This window comes from Hetaerina americana, unplaced genomic scaffold, assembly GCF_022747635.1.
Source record: "Hetaerina americana unplaced genomic scaffold, ioHetAmer1.1.p SCAF_2, whole genome shotgun sequence".
NCBI classification, from domain to species: Eukaryota; Metazoa; Arthropoda; class Insecta; order Odonata; family Calopterygidae; genus Hetaerina; species Hetaerina americana.
This window is the reverse complement of record NW_027286763.1, coordinates 49,302,288-49,325,091: the sequence shown is the minus strand read 5'-3', so window position 1 is coordinate 49,325,091 and position 22,804 is coordinate 49,302,288. Positions and strand designations below refer to the sequence as shown.

The 22,804-nt window shown below is 35.9% G+C and overlaps 1 protein-coding gene across 1 annotated transcript in view; it reads right to left on the bottom strand.

Moving 5' to 3' along the window:
- Positions 1-415: 415 nt before the first annotated feature.
- Positions 416-22,804, bottom strand: part of LOC139688363 (TBC1 domain family member 14-like) — a 125,757-nt gene continuing 103,368 nt past the window's right edge. Inside the window, exons 2-9 of the mRNA XM_071585897.1 lie at positions 17,035-17,197; positions 15,503-15,776; positions 14,646-14,763; positions 13,525-13,656; positions 11,321-11,549; positions 8,514-8,714; positions 7,241-7,454; positions 416-3,407 (exon numbers count right to left, since the gene is read on the bottom strand). Of these exons, the coding sequence (XP_071441998.1) occupies positions 3,169-3,407; positions 7,241-7,454; positions 8,514-8,714; positions 11,321-11,549; positions 13,525-13,656; positions 14,646-14,763; positions 15,503-15,776; positions 17,035-17,197 (1,570 nt within the window). The 3' untranslated portion in view covers positions 416-3,168. The remainder of the gene's footprint in view (positions 3,408-7,240; positions 7,455-8,513; positions 8,715-11,320; positions 11,550-13,524; positions 13,657-14,645; positions 14,764-15,502; positions 15,777-17,034; positions 17,198-22,804) is intronic.

Below are 22,804 nucleotides of genomic sequence, written 5' to 3'. Positions count from 1 at the left end.
TAAATCTACAAGCAATCAAAGCCTAAGAAGTTTAGATATGCAACAACATAACTTCTTCCCTCCATAGGAAATATTTACAGATTTAACTGGCAATTTCAGATGACTTAAATTTTTAAAAGCATACATCTATTCAGTAATAAGCTCTGCAAAATGAATCATACCTTGAATAGACTCTTATAAGTTATGCATAGATTCAAATTTTGTCTGCCAGAAAATTCCGGGAGGTCAATAAATAGGATTTTGAATACCACATGAAAACAACAGTACATATATAATACCTATACTACGTTCACTCTTTCTGAAAATATTGACAACGCTAATGCCAATGTCACTTTGTCAATACAAAGATATGATAATTTTTGGCATTTTCGACTAGCCAACACACCCACCATCAACAGTTTTTTCTGAAAATATGACAAAACATAATTAACCATTTCACTCCTTTCAAATTTTATTGAATTTTTGAACACATTCAACATATAGGCTGCCTGTACATAAATATGAAACAAATACACAAATGTACAGAACACAAGTATTTTAAAAATCATATATTTACAATATAAATGTTATTAACAGCCAGTCAGCCATCATTGTAAACATCTTTATTTTAATGATGGCAATGAGATAACCACAAGACACATTTGTTGGACTCATTACAAGAGATTCAAACTGAAATAATGTTCATAACTGAAAGTGCAACATTTTACCCAAACAGGTGACCTCCATTTCACGAAATATGGAGCCAGCAATATCCAGAACAGGCTTATGCTCTTTCAAAGAACGTCATTGAGCAGAAAATGAAATTTACAATTTAATGCTTAATTTTTCAAAGGAAGTAACAGTCTTTGGGTTATTTTTCAACAAGAAAAACTGTCTCCTTAGGTTTTGGTAACGTTAGGAAATATTGGATGGATTTTGGGAATAAATAAATTACATGCATTATGTGTTGCATACAATCATCAGTAATCATATTGCCATGGAAAATCATGTTGGTAGGTATCTTTTAAAGGGTATATGCAATGGGAGGTATATCTATTGCTCCAGCTATATATCATTGCTGCTACATGTTTGCTAAGTATGTTTAAATAGGAAGACAGTTAAAAATTGCATCATGATTGAAAATGTATACATTACTCTATGTTTCATTATATTGAATTAGGTATATAAAAATTCTAAACTATTTACAAATTTAATGGACAATTGGACATAACTTTCCATGAGTAGTTTCACTTTTTGTGTTCAGTGCACATTCTCCATGGACTCCATCTCACAAAGCATTAATTGATGTGGACACTGCATAGGCACAATACAACATATATGTGTGTGTATGTATGTATATATATAAACTGGATGGCAACACATGTTGATCAGTCACAAAGGACAATGCATAACAGCCTTGAAATGGCTCTAATGTACAAACAGACCTTTTGGGCAAATACAGGGGAGTTTTAAAAAGGGTTAAGCCAGGAAAAACTAAGGATATTTAATGCCAAATACATATTCATACTTGGATTAAGTTTTTGGACGGATAATATGAACTAAAACCATTTCTAGTTTTTCATTGGTACTTTCTGCTGTTGTAATTTAAGTCATTATATAATGTATGACAGAATTGAAACAAGATAGTTTTTTAACATGATCAGGGTTTGGTAAATGAATCCAATGAAAATATATTGATAAAAAGTAAAAAAATATTTCAACACAAGCTAAAAATAACTATATGTTATAAAACTATTTAAATTACATTTGATAATTGAACGTGATCAATAGATTTCTCTTCAAATAGCATAGATAGGTATATTACATGGCACATTAACAACAGTTGATAAATAAACAAATAGATACAACTCATTTACTTATTTTATGTTTGTACAATTAACATCTTCATTAGAGCAGAGAGGCTATTTGAGCAACATCTACAAGCAAATTCTAGGGATAATATGAAAAAATAGTACATCTGGATATACAGATCTTATGATTACAATATTTCTTTTCCATTGCAAAACTAGTTGCAAAGAGTTAAACTGAGGTGAGTTCATAACATCCTCATGGAATTGGATCGCAAAGATTTGCTAGCATTTCGAAGATGAGTTTCTTCATAAACAACTATATACCAAGCTAAGCTCATAAGTCATTGAAATAAAATGTTCCAGTAACCAAGAATATAAAATGTTTCGTAAGCAAATATATCTTGGACTGATTGTAGATATTCTAAGATGGTACTTAGAAGATATCTCGTCCCAGGACTTTAAAAGTCAGATCTACATGAAAAAATTGTACTAGACATTACAATATTGAGTTTTCTATTTACTGTGGCAAATTAATATGTAGCATTAGATAATACAATTAAAATAGATCATTATGAACATATCAATTTCTTCAAATTGAGGTATGAATATGCAATAATTTCAAATAAATGAAATTCCATGCCCTAAACCTAAGTAACCTTAAATGAAAAATGTCCATCTCTGCCTAAATATTTTCTGCTCAGGCATAAATATTGATAGATATAATTCACAACTTTATCACACCTGCCAAAGAAACAGTCATTATATTATCCTATAGGAATGCAGTATATTTCTGATAATATCACAGATTTTGTCAATGTACATCTTTGTTTCATCTATTGTACCACTCCCTCCATCCTCACACCCCAAATTGTGTAATAAAGTTGAAGTTGTAACAGATGATAAAAATTAATAATTTTTAATCTCTCTAAAATTAAGGCTGTCTATGATAAAAGACACGAGCCTCAATAAAAACGCTTTAATCATGGGCAATATCAATCAGCGTTCACTCAACATTTACACACACATGCTTTATACCAAGCCAAACACAACAGGACATTTAAAATAATGCCTCAAGGAATTAATGTGTCAAAAAACAGCACAGAATAATATCTATTGATTGGAAGATACTATTTTGGTTTTACCAGCATAAAAGGTCATCCATTCATTCTTTTAGGATGACTTGAGCATGGTCCATGAACGTAACAGCTTCAAGAGAGCCCAAAAAGAATAAACTAAAGGTACAAATTTAATTATGACCTATGTTATATAGATCAGAGGCATTAAAACCAGCCTTGTTTCACTTTAAGGAGAAGAATAAAATATAAACAAATGAGAAATGATTATGAGATTAAAAAAAAAATTAAAGAAATAATCCAATTCAACTTGGATTAGGCTGCGTAGAGGTCAAACGAAGGCCCTGCTGTCCCTCCCTCTTGCACTGCTCCATATGCTGTGACAGCACATCAGAGAACTTCATCTTGCCTATGTTCATGCGCACAGCTTCTATGGATCGGAAAAGTCGATCTGATGAGAGGTCATCTGGTAGACGTGTTAGAAACTGTGCCCCACGAATGAAATCTAGGTTCAGAAGCAGATCCTGATTCAAATGGAGTACACCTGGGGAAGAAAATACTTGCACTGAATTTCAAAGCATCAACATTACAAGGTTTGTATAAAAAGTATCGGTGACAATTTTTTCATGACATGTGCGTGAGGTGCTGAATTCAGACCGTTGTTTAAGTGTGTGCATGATTGCAGATCGTATTAGAATTGATAAGATGACAATGCACACCATTATCACTGAAAATTTAGTGATGCGAAAGATCTGTGCTAAACTCATCCTGAAGGTCTTGATGGACAACCGAGAGTGGAGTCCAGTGACTGTTTGCTAAGACCTTCTGTAACAGCATCGAGATGAATCCCCAAACATCTTACCATCCTGACTTGGCACCAGCAGACTATTTCCTATTTCCAAAAGTGGAATCCTCCCTCAGAGGACACCACCATGGGACCCTAAGTGCCGTCAAAGAAGCTTGCATGCATACCCTTATGGACCTTCCAGAATCCGCCTACCAGGCAGCCTTTAAGCCATGGAAAAGCCACTGGAAAAAGTGTGTCGACGCTCAAGGGTTGCACTTTGAAGAATTTTCAGGCATTATAACAATATCTGAAATAAATCTATTTTTCCAAACATTTGACCAACACCCCTTATTCAAACTATGTACATTTTAAAGGAGGATCTCTGCATGAGCCACCACAATTGATGGGTCATAGGTATGGTTGAACAAAACAATTTTGGATACATACACGTCAGAACTTAGCGGAACATCAAAATCCACTACTACAAATTATTCAGGTAACCTGATGATGTCGTCTTTCAATGTCGAAATCTGAGTCGTATTTTTAAATAAATTGTGCGGAATTACAAAGTCAATAATTTAATTTCAATATGTTAAGTAAATTCCATAAAGTTATGCTGGGAACAACATATCTTATTATTATAGTAAAATCTCATAATCAGCCTCAGTTTTATAAAATAAAACCCATTCATTAATAAACCTTCCCATCTTCACTAAGCACTCATTTTAAGGTTTCCATAAAAATCTGTGAAATCAAAAAGTTTTTATTCAATTCCAAATGCATTTTCATCCAGAGTGAACCTTTACCTACTCAATGTAGCAATATCATAGCAGTCACACAGGGGTTAAATCAAAAACTGACATCTGCAAAGAATTTGTAACTCTAATATCAACCTAGTCCACAATCAATAAAAAGAGATTGAAAAAATATAAAATCATTTAAAAAATTTATGTCTGAACTGGTATAGATGTGTCTGTTTATAGCAAATTAGGGGTTGTGACAAACAGCTGATTGTTACTTAAAACAGACACAAGCCCAGGATGCCCTTCTATCTGATCCAATAGTAGCATTTATTATGGGAGGCAAATGACAACTGAGGCTGTTTGCACCATTAGGAATAGGTGGGTAATTGTTAAGAGGTTGGATTTTCAGGGAATTAGGTATCGGTGAAGAGAAACCAGGCATCAGCATTGGCATACTCTTAATGAAAAGCTTCAAGGTATCCACAACACCATCCCATCCAATAGACCAGTTTACTCCATATGAAGTGCTCCTCACATATCTGCTCCCCTCTCAATTACAGAAGCTTGCACTTTAGCTCTAGAGTTTCAAATTGATTTAAAGTCAAATGCTGGTTAACTGTGGATTGTTCAAGGTGGCAATCGAACAGCATTTATGTGTTTCTGGGAAATCAGAGAATGTTTCCCATGAAATACATAAGAGTAGACAACTTCTACCATGCTAAATAGCTCAAAGCTCTTCACTCAAGAACAACTTTAATGCTGATGAAACTGGCTGAGCAGATATCAAATGATAATTAAAACCTTCCTACCAATTATGTAGATGCATAAAATGTTTTTGATGAAATATTTTTTTTAATTGATGATGAATAAATTAAGTGACTTCACTGGTAAAATTAATAAATTCCTGTTTGTTTTAATATTACAAATACATACTTGCCAAGACTTGAGATAAGTAACCCAAAGTGGTGAATAATGTTAGTGTGAAATTTAATTAGCACAATAGGTTTGATTTTGTTCCATACATCCCACACCAGTAATTAGATGGTTTCTGATTCCAGATTTCTAAGGATAAAAATTCAGTTTTCAAGGTTTTGTGCTACCATTATGACTACCTCATTTCCTCAATGTAATTCAATAGACTCTGCTAAATTTACAAGTGCAAATATTTCAATATTTTCCCCTCTTGCATTTGCATTCATGGGCAGATAATGAATTAATACATGAAGTTTTAAAAAGTCTCGAGGACTCACCCAAATATAAATCCTGTTTATGATACAGAGATTACCTCTCTTGTAGTTTTGGAGGCTCACATTGGAGTTGTTGACTTTTTAAAGTATCGACATGATTGTCAAGCATGCCATGACATGTCTTTGAATTTTTAATTACTAACATTCAGGGAAGACAAGCCCATTAACAAGCTATAATACAGGAGAATATCAGTAGGCCCCGAGTGTCAATGAAAGAAATCATTCCCATCATGGAGTAATTATCCAAAGCGGTATTCTCACTCAAAGAAATAAGTACTTAATAATTACTACTCAGTTTATGTAGTGGTGAGTATGCAGTGGTTTTTTGGTATGATAGTCATTCCAGTTAACTATATTAATACATTTGCAAAGGTTTCCGCAGCGTTGAATTGTTGCCTTTGCATTTCCGGGCTCTCCATCCGTGTTGGTTGACTTCTGGTGACAACAGTTTTGCTGGCCATCCTGCCTGCATCTTCAGGTCCACCTTCCACCTGATGACGCAGGCAGGATGGCCAGTAAAACTGTCATCACCAAAAGACAACCAACACAGATGGAGAACCAGGAAATGCAAAGACATGTATTAATACTCCTTCAACATACACACGTGATGCACAATTCTTTACATTCTTGCCGAGTATAGGATAAAAACCCATCAGCACTAAGCAGCCAATAGTTTCACCCCTTTTCCAGGAGGCATCTCCAGGTCAAAGCGACATTCTCAGGATTCTGGTCAGTATACATAGATAGTCCATAAGGGGATTGTTCACTCTGGTCAGCCCAGGTGCCTCCATGTCTCAGTGAAAGCCTATCCATTGTGATGATTTTCGGGAAGTATCCCTGTTTTCTTTTGATTGATGTAGTACCGTTCTGGCCTATGATGTGCCCAGGTTCTGCCAACACATTCTATGATGACATAATGCAATATTATTTCTACTGCTTTGCCCTCCGGTGTTCTTTCATTCTGTATTGTACTGATCTTCTTATTTGTCCAATATACACTTTTCCACACAAGCATATCACCTTGTATATGCCTCTTAATGTGTGAGGAGAGGCAGCATACCTCCGGTTTTTCTCACCGATGTGAATCTGGTCATCACATTGTGTTCCCTTAGGATACGGGTTATTTTCTTTCATATCGGAGCATATAACCCATAAAAGAACTCCAGGGTTCAAAGTAGTAAAACTAATTTCACAGTACTGCCATTTTAGAACATGCATAGTTGGAACTTAGGCATGTAATAGACCTATATAATCAAAAGACGTGCTTAGGTACAACAGATACTTCCCAATAGTCATCAAGGAGGCCATATAAATAATGAAGAGACTAGAGATATTCAATGTGGAGGATGGACACACTTACTCACCGGGAGATGGTAGAAGTTCAACGAATAATACCCAATCAGAGCCCATGAGCCCCTAATTGACCAACTACAAATACCACCCAAAATTTTGCAAACACCACTTTGACCTGAAGATGTCTCCTGGAACAGGAGTGTGTCTGCCAAACACTGACCAACACAGCCGGCATTCCAGTAATGGAATGCTGATGATTATGAACATTATTTAAAGTAGGAATGAAATACCAGAGGATAATAATTACCTAGGGCAGTGCGAAAGAGGAACTCTTCTCCATCCCGAAGGAAAACATCCCACACTCTGCAGGCAATGTCTAATGGCATTGCCTTGGAGAAAACAGTGTAAAGCCATTCCAAGAGGTACAGGTCTGGAGAGAGGCCCTGCTGCTCAAAGTGATGGCATAATTTTGGGAGGTTTTCACGAAAGAATTCTTTGTATGTTGCATAGTAAGCCTCCATCTGTAATGGAAAGGAAAAATTAAATGACTAATCAATCACGCTAAATCTTTTAAAAGCTGTAAGATGTACATATATTATTTGTTCCATGAATATCACATATGCAATTACATTTTATCAGTGGCACTATAACAGTCAATCTTCGAATTAAGGAGGTTGCTGTGACTGCATGAGTCAATGTGTCATCTTAGCCCATACATTAATGTTGAGTGATGACTTTAATTTTTTGGAAGAGGAATTTTTAAATAATTAAACTGAGGAAATTCCATTTATGCATAGTTCATAAACAGATAAGATGTGAATATACAGTTTTTAAGCACTGTAAGGTATATTTCTTAATTTGTGAAACATTAACTCTAACAATTATTTAGAATTAGTTCTGCAGTACCAATTTTTGAAACTACTCTGTTTCCAATGTTTTTCACACAAGCTAGTTAATTTCATTCATACAAAGGCAGGTATTGTTATGTTAGCACTGTTACAACCCTTATAAAATTGCTCACATGATATCAGTTTTTCTTGAGAACAACATGTATTGCAGCACCATAATCAATCCATAGTTCTTAAGTATTTTTTAAGCAATGTTTAAAATAAAAAAGCATACATTATATGATGTCATTGAGGGATAGCAAATTTCTCTTAAAAATGCCGGCTTTGGTGGTGGTGGGGCAACATCCTCGCCTGTCAACTCAGAGGTCACGGGTTCAATTCCCGCCTAGGTTGGTTTTCCTCCACCTATGGCTAGGGTGTTTGTAATTGTCTTTGAAGTAATATGAAGGGGTTAGGTGGAAGAAGGGTCCCAATCTCACTCCAATGAAGTCATTAAATAAATTAAAATAAACAAATTTCAATTACCATGTCTAATGATGTGAAAACTTACTCCCTTATTCAATTACGTCACACATGAATACTATAGATGTAACAGAAACATATAATATTTTAATATCTAATCTAATGGTACAAATATAGTGCGGTTGAATTTCTTGAACTCTTATAAATTAGAACAAACAAAACCTAGTTTCAGAGCATGACACTAACCAATTTGAAGTATTGACAACTTACGATAGATTCCTTGAGCCGAAAGAAGGCAACGTGGCAGGGACGGTTGAGAAGATTGGCAAAGCATATAAAGGCATCTGGAGCATCCATATTAAGAATTAGAACTGCAGCTAGAAATGACATCCCTTGCACATAACCAACATCAGGGCGATAGCATACATACGCACCGATGAGACTGTGAAGTATATCATAATATGGACCTCCCTGAAAGCATAAAACAGATTGTTAACAAAAACTTGCAAATATATGAACACATAGTAATAAAATAACACTATGCTTAACCAAATATGAATTAGCAATTTGTGTAATTGGGATTTTTGTGAATAAGTGTCAAAAGTAGACACTGATTTAATTGATCCTAAACATTTTATTAAACTTCTTAAAACTAGATGCAAATTTATTTTGCAAAATTTCAAAGGAGTTTAAGTATCATGTACTTCCAAGCTTAATATTTCCAATGCATTTATTTGTCTAAGCTTCCTTTCCAAACAACTCAAATGTACACTAATAATATTTCAAAGAATTTCATACTCCATATCCAACCAGAAGTGCCTTTTCTGTAGAGGTAATACTAAAAAACACACGCTTATTTAAGGTAGGATTGCACCTAGTTGTTAATGGTAATAAACCTTTGAAAGATTAAAATGGCCAGCCTTTACTCTAATCCAATGCTTGACTTGTTCCAAATTTCCCTTTTGTAAGATGCCCATGTACAACAGTATTTATAATGAGGAGTGTAATCAATAACTTACAAATAATAATAGGCAAAACATTTCCTTTTTTTATAAATCACTCATTAAAATAACTTTATTTAAACACTTCTTTAACATAACTTTTAAGCCAAAATAGAGCTTGTCTGTAAACATCTTGATGCCTGGCTTTGGCTCACCTTCATTTGCCATGATTATATCTACATTTACCTCAATACCCTGCGAGCGACCAAAAAGGTGTGTGACAGGGGGTGCAGCACCAGGAGGAAAGGGTAAGGGATGATGGGGTTAGGTTTTCCAAATGGGTGGGGGAAGGTGGGGGAACCCATGAAATATATGAAAGAGAGCAAGTCATTTCATAGGCAGACTATTGCCACAAATTTTGGATGCAACTGCTTCCAGTGTATACACAACCAAAAAATAAAGCACATATCTTTTCCTGTAAGAAGCACTAAGACCAAAATGAATCATAGATTTGCTTTTACTAACTATGCAAACAATGATTTACTCAACACAAGGGTGATTGAACCCTTCCAATTGAGTAGTAGTGGTGGTATTTAGGGGAGGCAACTGACAGCCAAGGTCATTTGCACCATTGGGAATGGATAAGAAAAGATGAAGGGTGGAGAGAAACCCGGCGACGGCATTAGCCTACTCTTAAAAAAGGTGCCAAGGGGTCCACAGCTTTATGTCCCATCCGACAGACGGTGTACTCACTCAAAGTGCCCTCCACAAAGCACCTCAAGTAGGGATCGAGATACCACTGAAAAATATTCAGCATCACAGGGATTTTAACCCGGACCCTCTGTGTGAAAAGCCAATACAATAGCCACCGCACCATCTCAATCCATTTCCCTTTCCATGCAATTCCTTAATGTTACAGCAAAACCTTCTGATGTTCTAAAATTTAAAACTGTCATGGAATGAGTGGAAATAAATTCCAGTTTACATCGAATTGAGGTTTAGAATATTATTACAACTTAAAAGATTATTTTGATGCATTCCAAATTTAACATATCACAGTGTTACAATAATGAAAATAACAATAATTACTTGTCAATAAAATTGGTGTCAGAGTTCAAATTAATAATTGCCCTAAAATTATAATAGATATATAATTCCCTAATAAAAATAAAATCTTTAGAATAGCAAAACCTATTTCCAAATTTTTAAAAGTAATTAATGTGTATTTAAACACACCAAAGAGAGATTCCAATTCTTTTTAGTATGCCAATAGCCTATAATGGTCATTTATTTTCCCAATGAGTTTAGATTAACACCCTACATTTACATCTGCTTCTCCAAGATTTTCCAATTATTACTCAATGTTCAACGTTCTCCTCATTCCTTTCAAAATACACCACATCATTGAATGGTAACTAATATGTTAAACTATGACTCAGTAGCAGTTGACTCATAATTTAAAATTAAGAAAAGTCACTTCTGCTGGCGGGAAAATAACACTTTGCCCAGTTAATATTAAGATACAGGTTCATTGAAGATCATTGAAATATAAGAGTAAATTGGGTCGCAATAATAAAATATAAAAATTAATGAAAATACATCTGAAGTGTGATAAAATATGAATCATTATTCTGGTGTGGAGATTTCATTCAAATTTCAGGCTGAAAAAAATATAAGTATTTCAGTAAGAATGATTTTTCCTGGAAACCAATCCAAAAAGCTATTCAGGTTTAATTAGATATTATTTTATTAATTAGGACATGGATTTGAGACTTCACTGCATTTAAATTTTTATGAGATTTCTTGTATTTGACAGCAGTATTGAGATGGATTGAAGGTATTGCGGTATGCCTCACCGAAATTGTCATACCTATGTACAAATAAAAAAATTCAATATTTTTTATGCAATCAACTCATATATTTATAGAATCAATATTAATTCACAAGGTACTGCATTAAATGATCTTGTGATTTTCATAAATCACACATACATTTCTATTTTTCTGTAATGTAAAGTGATTATGTATTATTTTAGAGCCAACATGCTTTCAAAATGTATACTTGTCAACAGGATTCCCAATGCTTATGATATATGAAATGTTGACAGTGATATGACTGGAGAAGAATTTTTCAAACCTCTTGAAATATGCAGAGGTGAGGGAAGGTGCGAGATATGTCAAGTTGGATTAATTCCACACTGGATTCTTTATCTGGGTTCTCTCCTCCTTCTTCTGATTCACCATTTGCTGTGGCCCAACCACTGTCCATACTCTGGCCTCCAGAGCCCTCCCCTTCCGATGAAACCCCATTGCACGAAACACTCCCATTACACCCATTTTCAGCAGCTTTTAATCTTTCCTGAGCCCTGAAAAGAAAGAAAGTTACCTATCATTCACACATCAATTAAAAGTGGGCAACAAAGCATTTCAGCCCGAGTGAAAATAAATCATGGGACTAAATGGAAGCATAATCATTAATGAAGTACAACTGCTAAGCAAATTGTGTTTGCTGTGATCAATTAACCCTAGCATAAAAGTCAGGTCTGATAATTTCTATAGTTTTCAATTTCAATTTCAATTCACTGCTGTTTATGCATTTTTCTTGCACAGCATTGATAATCCATAAATTTTATTATTTAATGCTCGCCCTTTAATATTTTCAACTATTCAATTTTACCCTTCTTGTTTTCAAAGATTTTTCATTTACAATCAACTGTTACTCAATCATTTTGAGGGCTTTTGTGCCAGCTAATAAACCAGACTGGATCTGTACATCATTATTAAATTGAGGTATGCATTTGTCTTTAATTTGCTTTATATACTGGTCTTATTGCACATCATTGCTTTCCAATTTTGCAGTGGCATAGTGCTTACCATATGGCATGGGTACATCTTTCAAATGCCATTTGAGGGCTATCAGTCTGAGAGTGCCATGGGCTAAACAATTCCTCCACAATTTAGAGAAAAAATAATCACTCTGAAATTTTGGATTGCAAAGCAATATTGTGCAAGGTGTGTGAGTTGGGCGAGTCCCCCATGTAATATAAAAATCATGTACAGCCATTCCTGATGCACTGGCCATTGAGTTTATATTTTTGGCATGCTCCAACTATGATATCAACAACAACACTTCAATTTTGTATTAAAAATTGGGAGTTAAACAAATTTCGGCATGATGGGTGCCACATATTCTCTCAGCGCAGAATAAACGCAATTGTTTTGTCAATTCAGAGAGAGAGTGGTATGGTACTTTTCTATCGCAATCCTGATCAGTTTCTGCATAGATACATAACTGTGAATGAAACATGGATACAATACTACACTCTGGAGGCAAATAAACAGTCAAAACAGAGGCTTTATAAAGGTGATCCAGTATCAAAGAAGGCAAAGACAGTGAAATTGGATGACAAGGTGATGGCCATGGTTTTATGAGATGCATGCAAAGAACAAATTTCTCATCGATCAAGAAAATGCACAGATGCACACCTGCACTATTTTAATGGTGAAAATTATGGAATTAAAGTAAAAATTTTAACAACATTCACCGCATTCACCACTTCTGTACCCCAGTGACCTCCCAAAATCAAACTATTTCGATAAATCAATTTTTCGGTTTAAAAAAGTCGGAGAAATACTGGGAAAAGTATTGAGCTAAGATAAGATTGTGTTGACAAATAAAAAAGTCTATGCAAAATAAATTGTCCTTACATTTTTCCCCTTGGAATAATTATATCACTCATTTAGTCCAGTTTATCATTACACGAATCCATTCTTATTTTCCCTTGGGCAAAATAAATTCTCCATCATGAAGGCATTTTCAAAAAACTTGCACTAATTAGAATGTGCAGATTTCTTAAGATTCTCTTTACTTCATACATACTAATTTAGCAAAAGTGTTGTGGTAGTTTAATAACTTGATTACTTACATTATTTACCAGATAATATTTGTTGACTACAAACATTACATCAAAGAAAAAGTATGCCTAATGGTGTCAAATGATACATTGAATATGGTGATTCTGACAGTATTTTGAAAGCTTCTATTAAGTTGTGAAGTTTTTTCAAAAACTGGGAATCAGTAGAGCAATGGCAGGTTGTATACTCATTAATTTTATTCCCGAATGCTTGAGTCATATACGCTCAATTCCAAGATCAAAAAAATATATTGCTCCAAGATAACTTAAGGATTATGATGTTAACTTTTGAGCAAATAATGTTGAGCGAGAAAAAACTTCACTTCAGAGAAAAAACTATTGAAATGAAATATATCAAGCATACTTTGATTAATAATCATTAACTGAATATGAAAAAAGTTAGGATTTAATCTAAAATGATCCATACCTGCTAACACAAATTTCATACAATTCTGGAGTAATATTAAGATCATTGCTGATTGAAAGCCGCCAAACTTTTCCTCGAACACTTGGTGGAATTCCTTGCCACCAGAGGTCTCTGGATTTGCGAGAGTTTTTCCTGGATGAATATGTAAAAAATTCATGATTAGTATCATGTAAAAAAAATTAAAATATGGTCACTCATTAAATACAAACGTGGCATATTTCACAATAGATCAGAATCTATTATTTACCATTAAGTATGTCAAATGACACTTCAGTACGATTATCATTCGCAAAATGAACATGACCATAAAAGGCCTCCATCAAAAAGAAAATTAATTACATTTAAACTATCATAACATTAAATTAAATGACTTTTTATTTCTTTCATAACAAGGCAACAAAAAATTAGAAAATACCATTTCAATTCTGAAGCCTTTCTTAATGACACTAATACTGTTAAAACTTATTTTTATATCAGTAAAACATCAGAAGAGACTACGAAAACTGGAAAAATCTATGATGGAATACAATGGCAATTCATGTGCTTGAGAGAAAGATTTCCAGTGAAAAGATTACTGAAACCATTTTAACTTATTCAAACTTGAGTTTTTGATTTTACTATATTATTCTTTCATGCATGTATTTAGAAACATTTTTATTTCGTTTCTTTCACATTCTAATTCATTTCATAACTTTGTAAAAACTAGGAGAGAGATATCTTTATCAATACATGTAAACTGTAAAATTTAAAAATCAATACAATTTAATTCGAATCCCAATTCTCATCACTAAATAATCCCTGCCCTTGTCATGAGCACCTGGCATTTGACACGAGGCCCATTAACTCAGGCTAAGCATCAATTTGCAACTTCACTAAAAGCATTCATAGAAATAAATAAAATCAGACTAAGTCTCAAATGCTCTGAAACAAGAGATACAATAAGTAGTTGGGCATATTCATTTGACAAATGAGAGCAACATATGATCAAATAAAAAGGGCCTGTGAATCGCTAGGTACTTATGAAAATATAGATTCCCAGGTAGTATGAATAGTATGGTCAGTGTCGGAAAATAACAAGAGGACATAGTGACTCACCCATCCCTTAAATTTCAAACACTTACATTGTGTCCCACTTAGGAAGAATTTCCGAATTCCACACACGTACGGCATGAGCTAATTGCTCCTCCAACTTGAGCTGCTGCTGTAGTTGCTTCTTCCGCTTTTTTGCTTCCTTCAGATCTGCATGGGAAACAACAGATTCTATTCATTTCATCAACTTCAAGCACTGCACAATGACTTTATGCTACTAATACTTTGCCTTGCCTTGATTGAGAGAGAGCAAAAAATATGTCTGAGATAAAAGATGTTGTTTTTAGTATTTTTTTTATTTAGTTATAGAATCAAAATGTTAACACAGGGAAAACTGTCAATTATTAAGTAGAGTAAAACACAGGTGCTTAACATGAAATGTGAGGCAAAGATATTTATTTTTATAAAACAATTGTGAAAATTAATTATTGAACAAATTCACCAATTGTAATAGCTTGTTCTACACATTTTAATTATTGACATAATTTAGAATTGTATACCAAAAAATAATTGTTTCCACAGAAGTCTCGAGAAAACTGTCAGCAGGACAATGTATCTAATTTAAAATGCAAACCAATGAACAAGTATGAGGACAATGCATCTAATTTAAAATATAAGCCATCGTCTTCTATATTTATTTGTAGGTATGCTGGCTGTAATGCATATTTTCATGTACATACTATGTTTGATTAATGTCTGTTCACACTACAATTACATTATTTTGGGGGAAGCATACAGAAAAATTAATTAATGATGAGGTCAAAAACATAAACCATTTAGTTGGAAACTAAATTGCATAAAAATGAACAAAGTAAAATCTTCAAGTCAAACATCATATTAAATGGCTTTACCCAAATGTGTGATACAAGACATGCTAAAACTGCATTACCTTTCTTCCTTGCAGCCTCTAGCATGGATTGGTACTCCAAACGGTGCCTCTCTTCCTCCTCGGCAGATTTGGCAGGGAGGTTGGGTGGACGATTCTCGAGGATGAGTGCAGTAGTACTGTTTGTGACAGTCACCGGTTTGCCTCCCCAGTCCAGGCCATTGGGGATTATGTGGCCATTTGAAAATGCTGCTTCTAATTTCTGCATGTTGATGGTGCGACCCTTGTTACAGCAATTGGATGTTTTGTGGTTTGAATCTGAGTAAGCTGATTTGGCCTAGGTAGGTGTGGAAATTAAATTTATTTTATCATAAATTTCATCAAAATTTAAACTATGAAACAGCACTTATTTGTATCTTAAAACATAAAGGGAGGATTACTACCCCTAAGGGTACACTCCTCACTAATTAAACCCAAAAGCTAAACCATCCTAACTTCTCCTTCCCAACAACTAACAGCCAACCTTCTCCCCCAATTTACAACCCCTACCCAAAGCATGGATATGATATTCCCCTCTGATGAGACCTACTTGACTCGGCTGTTTTCTTTAATAAAAAAGAGTATGGCCTTAAGTGTAAGGCCATGTTTTGCATTTTATTTAGTGGCCATACACAAATACACTATTTATTTCATTTTAATCTTATTTCCATGAAAATTTGATGCTTTCAATAATTTCAAAAGACATTTTACAAAGATATGTAATGTGTATGATGCATACATTTCAAATATGATTAAATATTTACTATTTTATGAGTTGATTCAAAGGTGTGTATATATATATATATATATATATATATATATATATATATTTTAGAGGAAAGCAAAATCCATGGCACTCAGATGTGTGATGGAACAGGAAAAGTGGGCACGGAAGGAGAAGAAGGGGATCAGGGGAGGTAAAGGTAAGCTGACTGGCAGAGGTACCAATGAGAGAAAACCTTGCTGGGCTGAGTGCCCATTCACTTCTCTGATCTGAGACGTGCTATATTCTCCCAAAGGTCAATTCTACCAACCCTTGTGAGGCTAAGCAACACTTTCAAGTGGGCCACGGGAAATCATCCCTTTTCCAGGAAGGGATTTGCACACACAAACCAGCCTTTCACCACTTGAAGTTACTAGGGATCTACCTTCTAAAATAAGCCTCCTGGGCAAAACCCAAAAGCTTTCCTTTCCTATACACCTGTCAACACAAATTCCATCAACTTAGCATACCATAAAAGGTAAGGGTATTTATCAAAGTGATAAGATCATACAAAACTATTAATCCAATTATATCATTCTGAACTCGATATTTACTTCTGAAACTTAAAATCAATCATCAAGAACCCATTATTATGCAAGCAAGAGTGAAAACTAGCAAAATTGAAAAATTGTGGAATTACCAATAATGATGGATGCATTGTGAATTGTAAAACCCATATTAATACTTGAAAAAACAGTGGTAGATCGATGATTTATGTTTAAATTTAAAAGCTTATAATAGTTAGTCACATCATGGCAATTATTATTCTTTCGTCTTATTGATTGTAGGTTACCTGCTGAAATTCTTCGGCAATAATAGCTGGGTCTCTGGCCACTGGATTCTGCCTTGGAGGAACTTTTCCAAAGAGCTTCCAGCCTGGAGCACTCCCTTCTGGTATAGGACAACCATTACTATCTTGGTAACCATCCTTCGACAGTTTCCAGGCAAACAAGTTCCTAGATGTGAGAAGAGCGATACAGAATACTTAGTAATTTATATAACTACTCATTAACTTAATGGCTATTACATTAATAAAATTTAAAACACTGCAACATGCTAGAACAATCAATGCAAAGGCATTTTGTATAACAAGAGATATCTGACAATTAGTGGGAGAGATTATGAAACCTCATGTTATCAGGGTCCCTTAAAAATATTGATCAATTGACCAAAACAAGGAAAATGCAATTAAATAACAAATATTACGTCACTTAATAAATGAAAAAGAAACACTTTGTTCCAATCCACCACTTTATTACAGGTACGACTAGTTTCGACGCTACGGCGTCATCCTCGTCGAAACTAGTTGTACCTGTAATAAAGTGGTGGATTGGAACAAAGTGTTTCTTTTTCATTTATTAAAATGAACTTCCACAAAGTTGAGGCTGAAACTATTGAACTAATTACGTCACTTTTCTGAATTTGTTCACACAAAAATTGAAAAAATACTATAATAATTTATTTGTCTTTATTTTTCTTTATCTCCTTTGTTTCTTCCTTTCCTTAACATTTTACAGACTCAATAAATGGTCAATAGGTACTAGAATGGCTTTCATTATTAGACATATTTGTATTTTCCAAAGAAACTGCGGGAGATGCCGCAACAGTAACTTTTAATGGAGTCATCCGCTAATGTGCATTTCATTGCAACAATTTCAAAGTGTAAAAATCAATCCCAGTCAAGGCGAATGATTTTTACACTTTGAAATTGCTGCATATTTGTATTTGATTCAAGAATTCAAGAATACCAAAATATAATAATATGATACTTAATAATATTGCGTTGAATACTAAATAAATGTCCATAATCTAATTATTATAACCGTGTCAAATGTAGCTTTCTAAGATGCTACACCAAGAAAAGAAGTATTTACTTCTGACATTGAATACTGGAATTAGTTTGACTTCTCAAAACTGCAAATTAACCCTCCGAATCTAAGTAATTACATACGTATGCAGAAGTAAATCTCACGAACAACACCTAGAGACATTATTTCGCACGAATTTGGGTCCAGTATTGACTGTTGTGAATTGTCGGATGGAGGGGGGGAGGATCAATGAATAAATTAACATGCCTGGCAAAGTAACCAAGCCCACAACTACTGCATCCTAGATGGATCACTTTGAAGAACCGACACTTCAATTCTCCCTACATAACGAGTGACACAGAGGGGGAAGAAGAGCCACCTATGCCTTGAATGACAAACAAGTCCAATTACAACCCTCGGTTGTACATAGCCTTTTCCGAAATAATTAAAGAAAAACAATTTCTCGTGAATGGATTTGGGCGCACGTGACGATGAATCTTTCACGAAGAGCGTCGGAAAGTTTTCTTTTTTTTCCCGGGTCGAATGGGGTCCCACGACTGGGAACCCCTCATTACTCACTACGCAACCCTTGTTAAAAAATTCAGAGCCCAGTCACGGATTTCACAGTACAGTTGTTCCGCGACCCCCTTCCCTGAACGCGCAGCTTCCCCTGCTGAAGAGGGGAAGGCAGGGAGATGAGGAAAGAATAATGACGACAAGGGGTTGGCACTTGGACCAGGGGTCGGTAGGGTACTACATCCGAACTTTATCTCAAACCATTTTTGTCATCATCTATCTAAAATAAAGTTCATCACTCTATTTGACGATAAAGTATGCACAAGCATAAAGGACGTAACCCCATTTCAGAAAGGTATACTCAGGCAAAAGGGGTTTTTTTTTGCATCAGGTACATCACCCTACCTCGATAGAAGAGAGTTTCAATCTCGCCCCAAAATAAAGACGGCCATCTATTTATCTATCTACCTGGTTACATTTATTTATTACACACATATAAATACCGAATAATTTTTACCGGCATTGGTCATAATAATATTAACAATAAAAATATCGTTGGGATTAATAATAATACTCAGTAGTCCGGGCTTCGTAGTACTTGCTGATCATGTGGGGTGAAATTAGTCTACAGCAATGAGAGTCCAGGATAAAATCTAATTCGAAAGCTTAACTTTGTAATGTAAGACGGGGTGATTTTTTTATGCCGTTATTCTGGCTAAAAGTGTCTCATATGTTGTCAACTATGGTAATATTTCGCTCACAGATGTCACTTTCCGCGGCATTTACCAATACTCAAATGCTCTATGCACCTCGGCAAGTAGGATTTCTGGCTTGTAATCCTGGCACCGAGATAGTGGTACTTAAAAGATGCTTGAACTGGATGCTGCCTGCCCTAAAGCTCGTGGTTTATCTGCCTGTGATACCAGTTTCGATTTTACATTGAAAATGGTTAGCGCCCAAATTAATTAAAATTAATATTTCGTTCATGTAATCCCCTTCCAGAGACCTAAACCCGACTCGAGACTCAAAACACCCACCCTGATGCTAAGAGCTCTCGATTTACGTCTGGAACCAGAGCGGGGAGGTTTCTCGGAGGACCAGTTTTCCCGCCCCAGATACCAAACCCTTTGTTTTCGACGGAGAGAACGATGAGTACTCTTTAATCCTCCCTTATCTTCATAAGCATTTTCGATGAGGGACGATATCGAGGCACCCGCTCGGAGGGAAAGCAATAAGGACGTCAGTGAACACGCCACGGCTCTAGTCTCACTGACGAAAACAAACGGAAGGGGGAGTGTGTGAATGGGAGGATGAGGGCAGATTAGCGTCGCTTCGGCGGAGGGCGTGGCGGCGTCGGAAGAGGAGGAGGTGGGGGAAGGGAACGGAAGAGGCCAGGGGTTATGGAAGAACAGAGAATTAAGTGGAGGATGAGGGTGATGTTGGTGGGGGGGATAGGAAAGAGGTGACAGGAGGTTGGGGGGGGGGACGAGAGAAGAGAGAATGAGGAGTGGTTGGAGAGTGAGGAGGGGAAGACGGGGAAGAGGTAAGGGATTTCATGCGAAACCACAGTTACGTCAAAGGTAGGCAGGCATTCCGAGAATCCGGCGGCGAATTTTCACCGGCGAAATTGAAAGACGCTCTTACAAATTCGTAACATGCGAGTGAGATTTCCTGAGTCCTACCTCTCACAGGCTGGTGAGTTGAGGCTAGAGATAGGGTGAGGGGGGGGCAGAGGAGAGAGGGAGAGAGAAGTTTTCCAGCGTCCCGACTCGTCACAAACGGCCAGGCACTCACTGAACCGAATGAGAAACCCCCGCCCCCTAAAGGTGAGATCCCCCCCCCCTCCAGAGACGGCGCGCGATTTTCCTCATTAATTGGATTCCGACATTTTCAATTTCTGGGGACAGGGCAGGGGGAGGGTCGAAACGCGAGAGACGCACAATCCAGAAAAAAAACATTCAACTCATTTTGCTGGTGATCGTACAGTTCAAGTAAGATTTGAATTCCATTTGCGTCAATATATTATGATGACTGAGGATCAGAAAAGTAGTTACGCCAAAAAGTGATTAATTTTCCGATTCCATTAGAAAACTTGAATTCCACATATATACGGCAGGGATTACTGTATACACCCGCGTATAAGTCCAACCCTGAATTTTTACTTGATATTTCCGTTTTTTTTAATGTCTCGTGTGGTATAAGTCGACCCTAGTTTTCCTAGTAATTATTAAATTCCACTAATTTAATTTCAGTAAATTAATGATAATTATAGCTTGTGAATTTATGTTAAGTGCATTTTGTCAAGTAAGAAGGACGAAAATAAACATCATTAAACAATTTAAAAGGTAGTCATCAATTTGTAAATAATCGATGATTATTTCGATTATTTCAATGATACGACAGTGTCGAAAATTTTCGTCGATGGAGATTTTTTGAGTGTGTTCCGAAATTCATCGCCAGTGCCGCGAGTACTACGTACCGTAATGGTACAGCTACGATTGTCGGCTTTCACCAATGTACTCCAACAAGATGGTCGCATTGGCGGCAGTAGTTTTTGCGGTAGGAAATGTCATATAACTGGTACGTTACAAGACGGTAATGGAAGTGTATTTCAGAAAGCGATTTGTAGAAGTTTAACTCAAATACGAAAGATTAAAATCTTGTTTTCACATACTATGAATACCGAGAATAGGTCATCCATTGATTTTTTTCATTGAAACGTTGTATTTTAAGGTCGACCTACACACGAGTATATACGGTAAATAGTGTGGTCCGAGCTTTTTGCGGCGTTTAAGATGTTTCACAATCATTAAACCCGAGTCGCAGAAAAAAACCTGCGGGATAGCGAAGTTATTAAAAATTTCGTTGTCCTATTAAGTAATTTGCTCACGGTTGCATGCGTAACTTCATTCCGGAATGACTCTAATCCAAGTGAAAATTTAATCCTTTTGTAGTTTATAAATATAACGCAATTACGCATCCAACAACTACGTGTACACTTTTTCAAAACACTGGTCACACCAAGATAACCTTATTAAAAGAAAAAAAAATATTATTGTAGCTACGAAAGAACTAATTCTCCTTATAACGCGAAATAAAAATTGTCAGGCACCGGCTATTTTAGAAGGGTTGTATCAAGGCCCATACCCTGGATTTGATCCGGCGGAGTATTCGATAAGAGCAAGAAAGACAGAGAGCAGGCAGTCACTTACTGAGGATGATAGGTAACGTGCGTCATGAGAATCCCTAGAATTTGTGGGAGATCCGAACTCCCCTCTTCTTTACTGTGGCCTCCTGGAAACGAGTCGAGCATTAGCGAGCGCCCAGGAAACAGTACAGATTGCCACTAAATGCGCATCAAATTTCCACCATTCGAATACGCTTCCGCCGGGATTTTCATTACCGCAATTTCAAAAGAGTTTTCAGGGCAGCAAACAACTGAAATTCATTCGGGTGGCTTGTCTCAACGTTCATGTCATAAGGAAAAGTCCACCGAAACAGGTCTCCAAAAGATGGCTAAGCGGTCGGACTCGTTAACTTAGACATTCCAATGCCCTTGTTAAGAAGGATGACGCTCCTGTAAGGATCAGTAAAAATACCGAAAAGGCTCCATTTTCCCAATTTTTGGGTCATTTCAATAGAATAACGCGTTATAAACACGCCAGAGAGAACCTTCCCATCCCGGCAAACATACCATGACACATCCACATCATTTCCTCCACGAGAAGTGAATATTAAACCGGAAAGAGCGACGAGAATTCGTGGTATGCATTTCGGATTCTCTGACCTGGTACAAGCGTTTCATAGCGAAATAAAACTCTGTCACGTCCATATTGCGAATGGAGCGTTGCTCTCTTTCAAGAGAGGCAAAAGGTCATAATCGCTACACTGTTTTCAAGCTTGTAAGGATTGTACCACACAGAATTCATGTTAACTTAAAAGTGTTTCGACAAAATCATACAGCTGCTCCACCTACAACTGCAATCTCTACGCAAAATTTCACAGCCTACGATTGATCAGAAAAAAATATTTCGTAACTTTAAAAATCCTGTCGACAAATTTGCAATGACCAACAAAAGCTTGAACATAAAGTTATGAAAATAAACGGTTGTTTGTTAATAAACGGTTCTGGACCACCGCAAACCATATATTCTATCCGACTGTTCTGCAACACATCATTGAGATCCTGCTTAAAGCTCCAATGAAAATTTCCGTCCGTTTAACGCGCTGTGGGCAGGT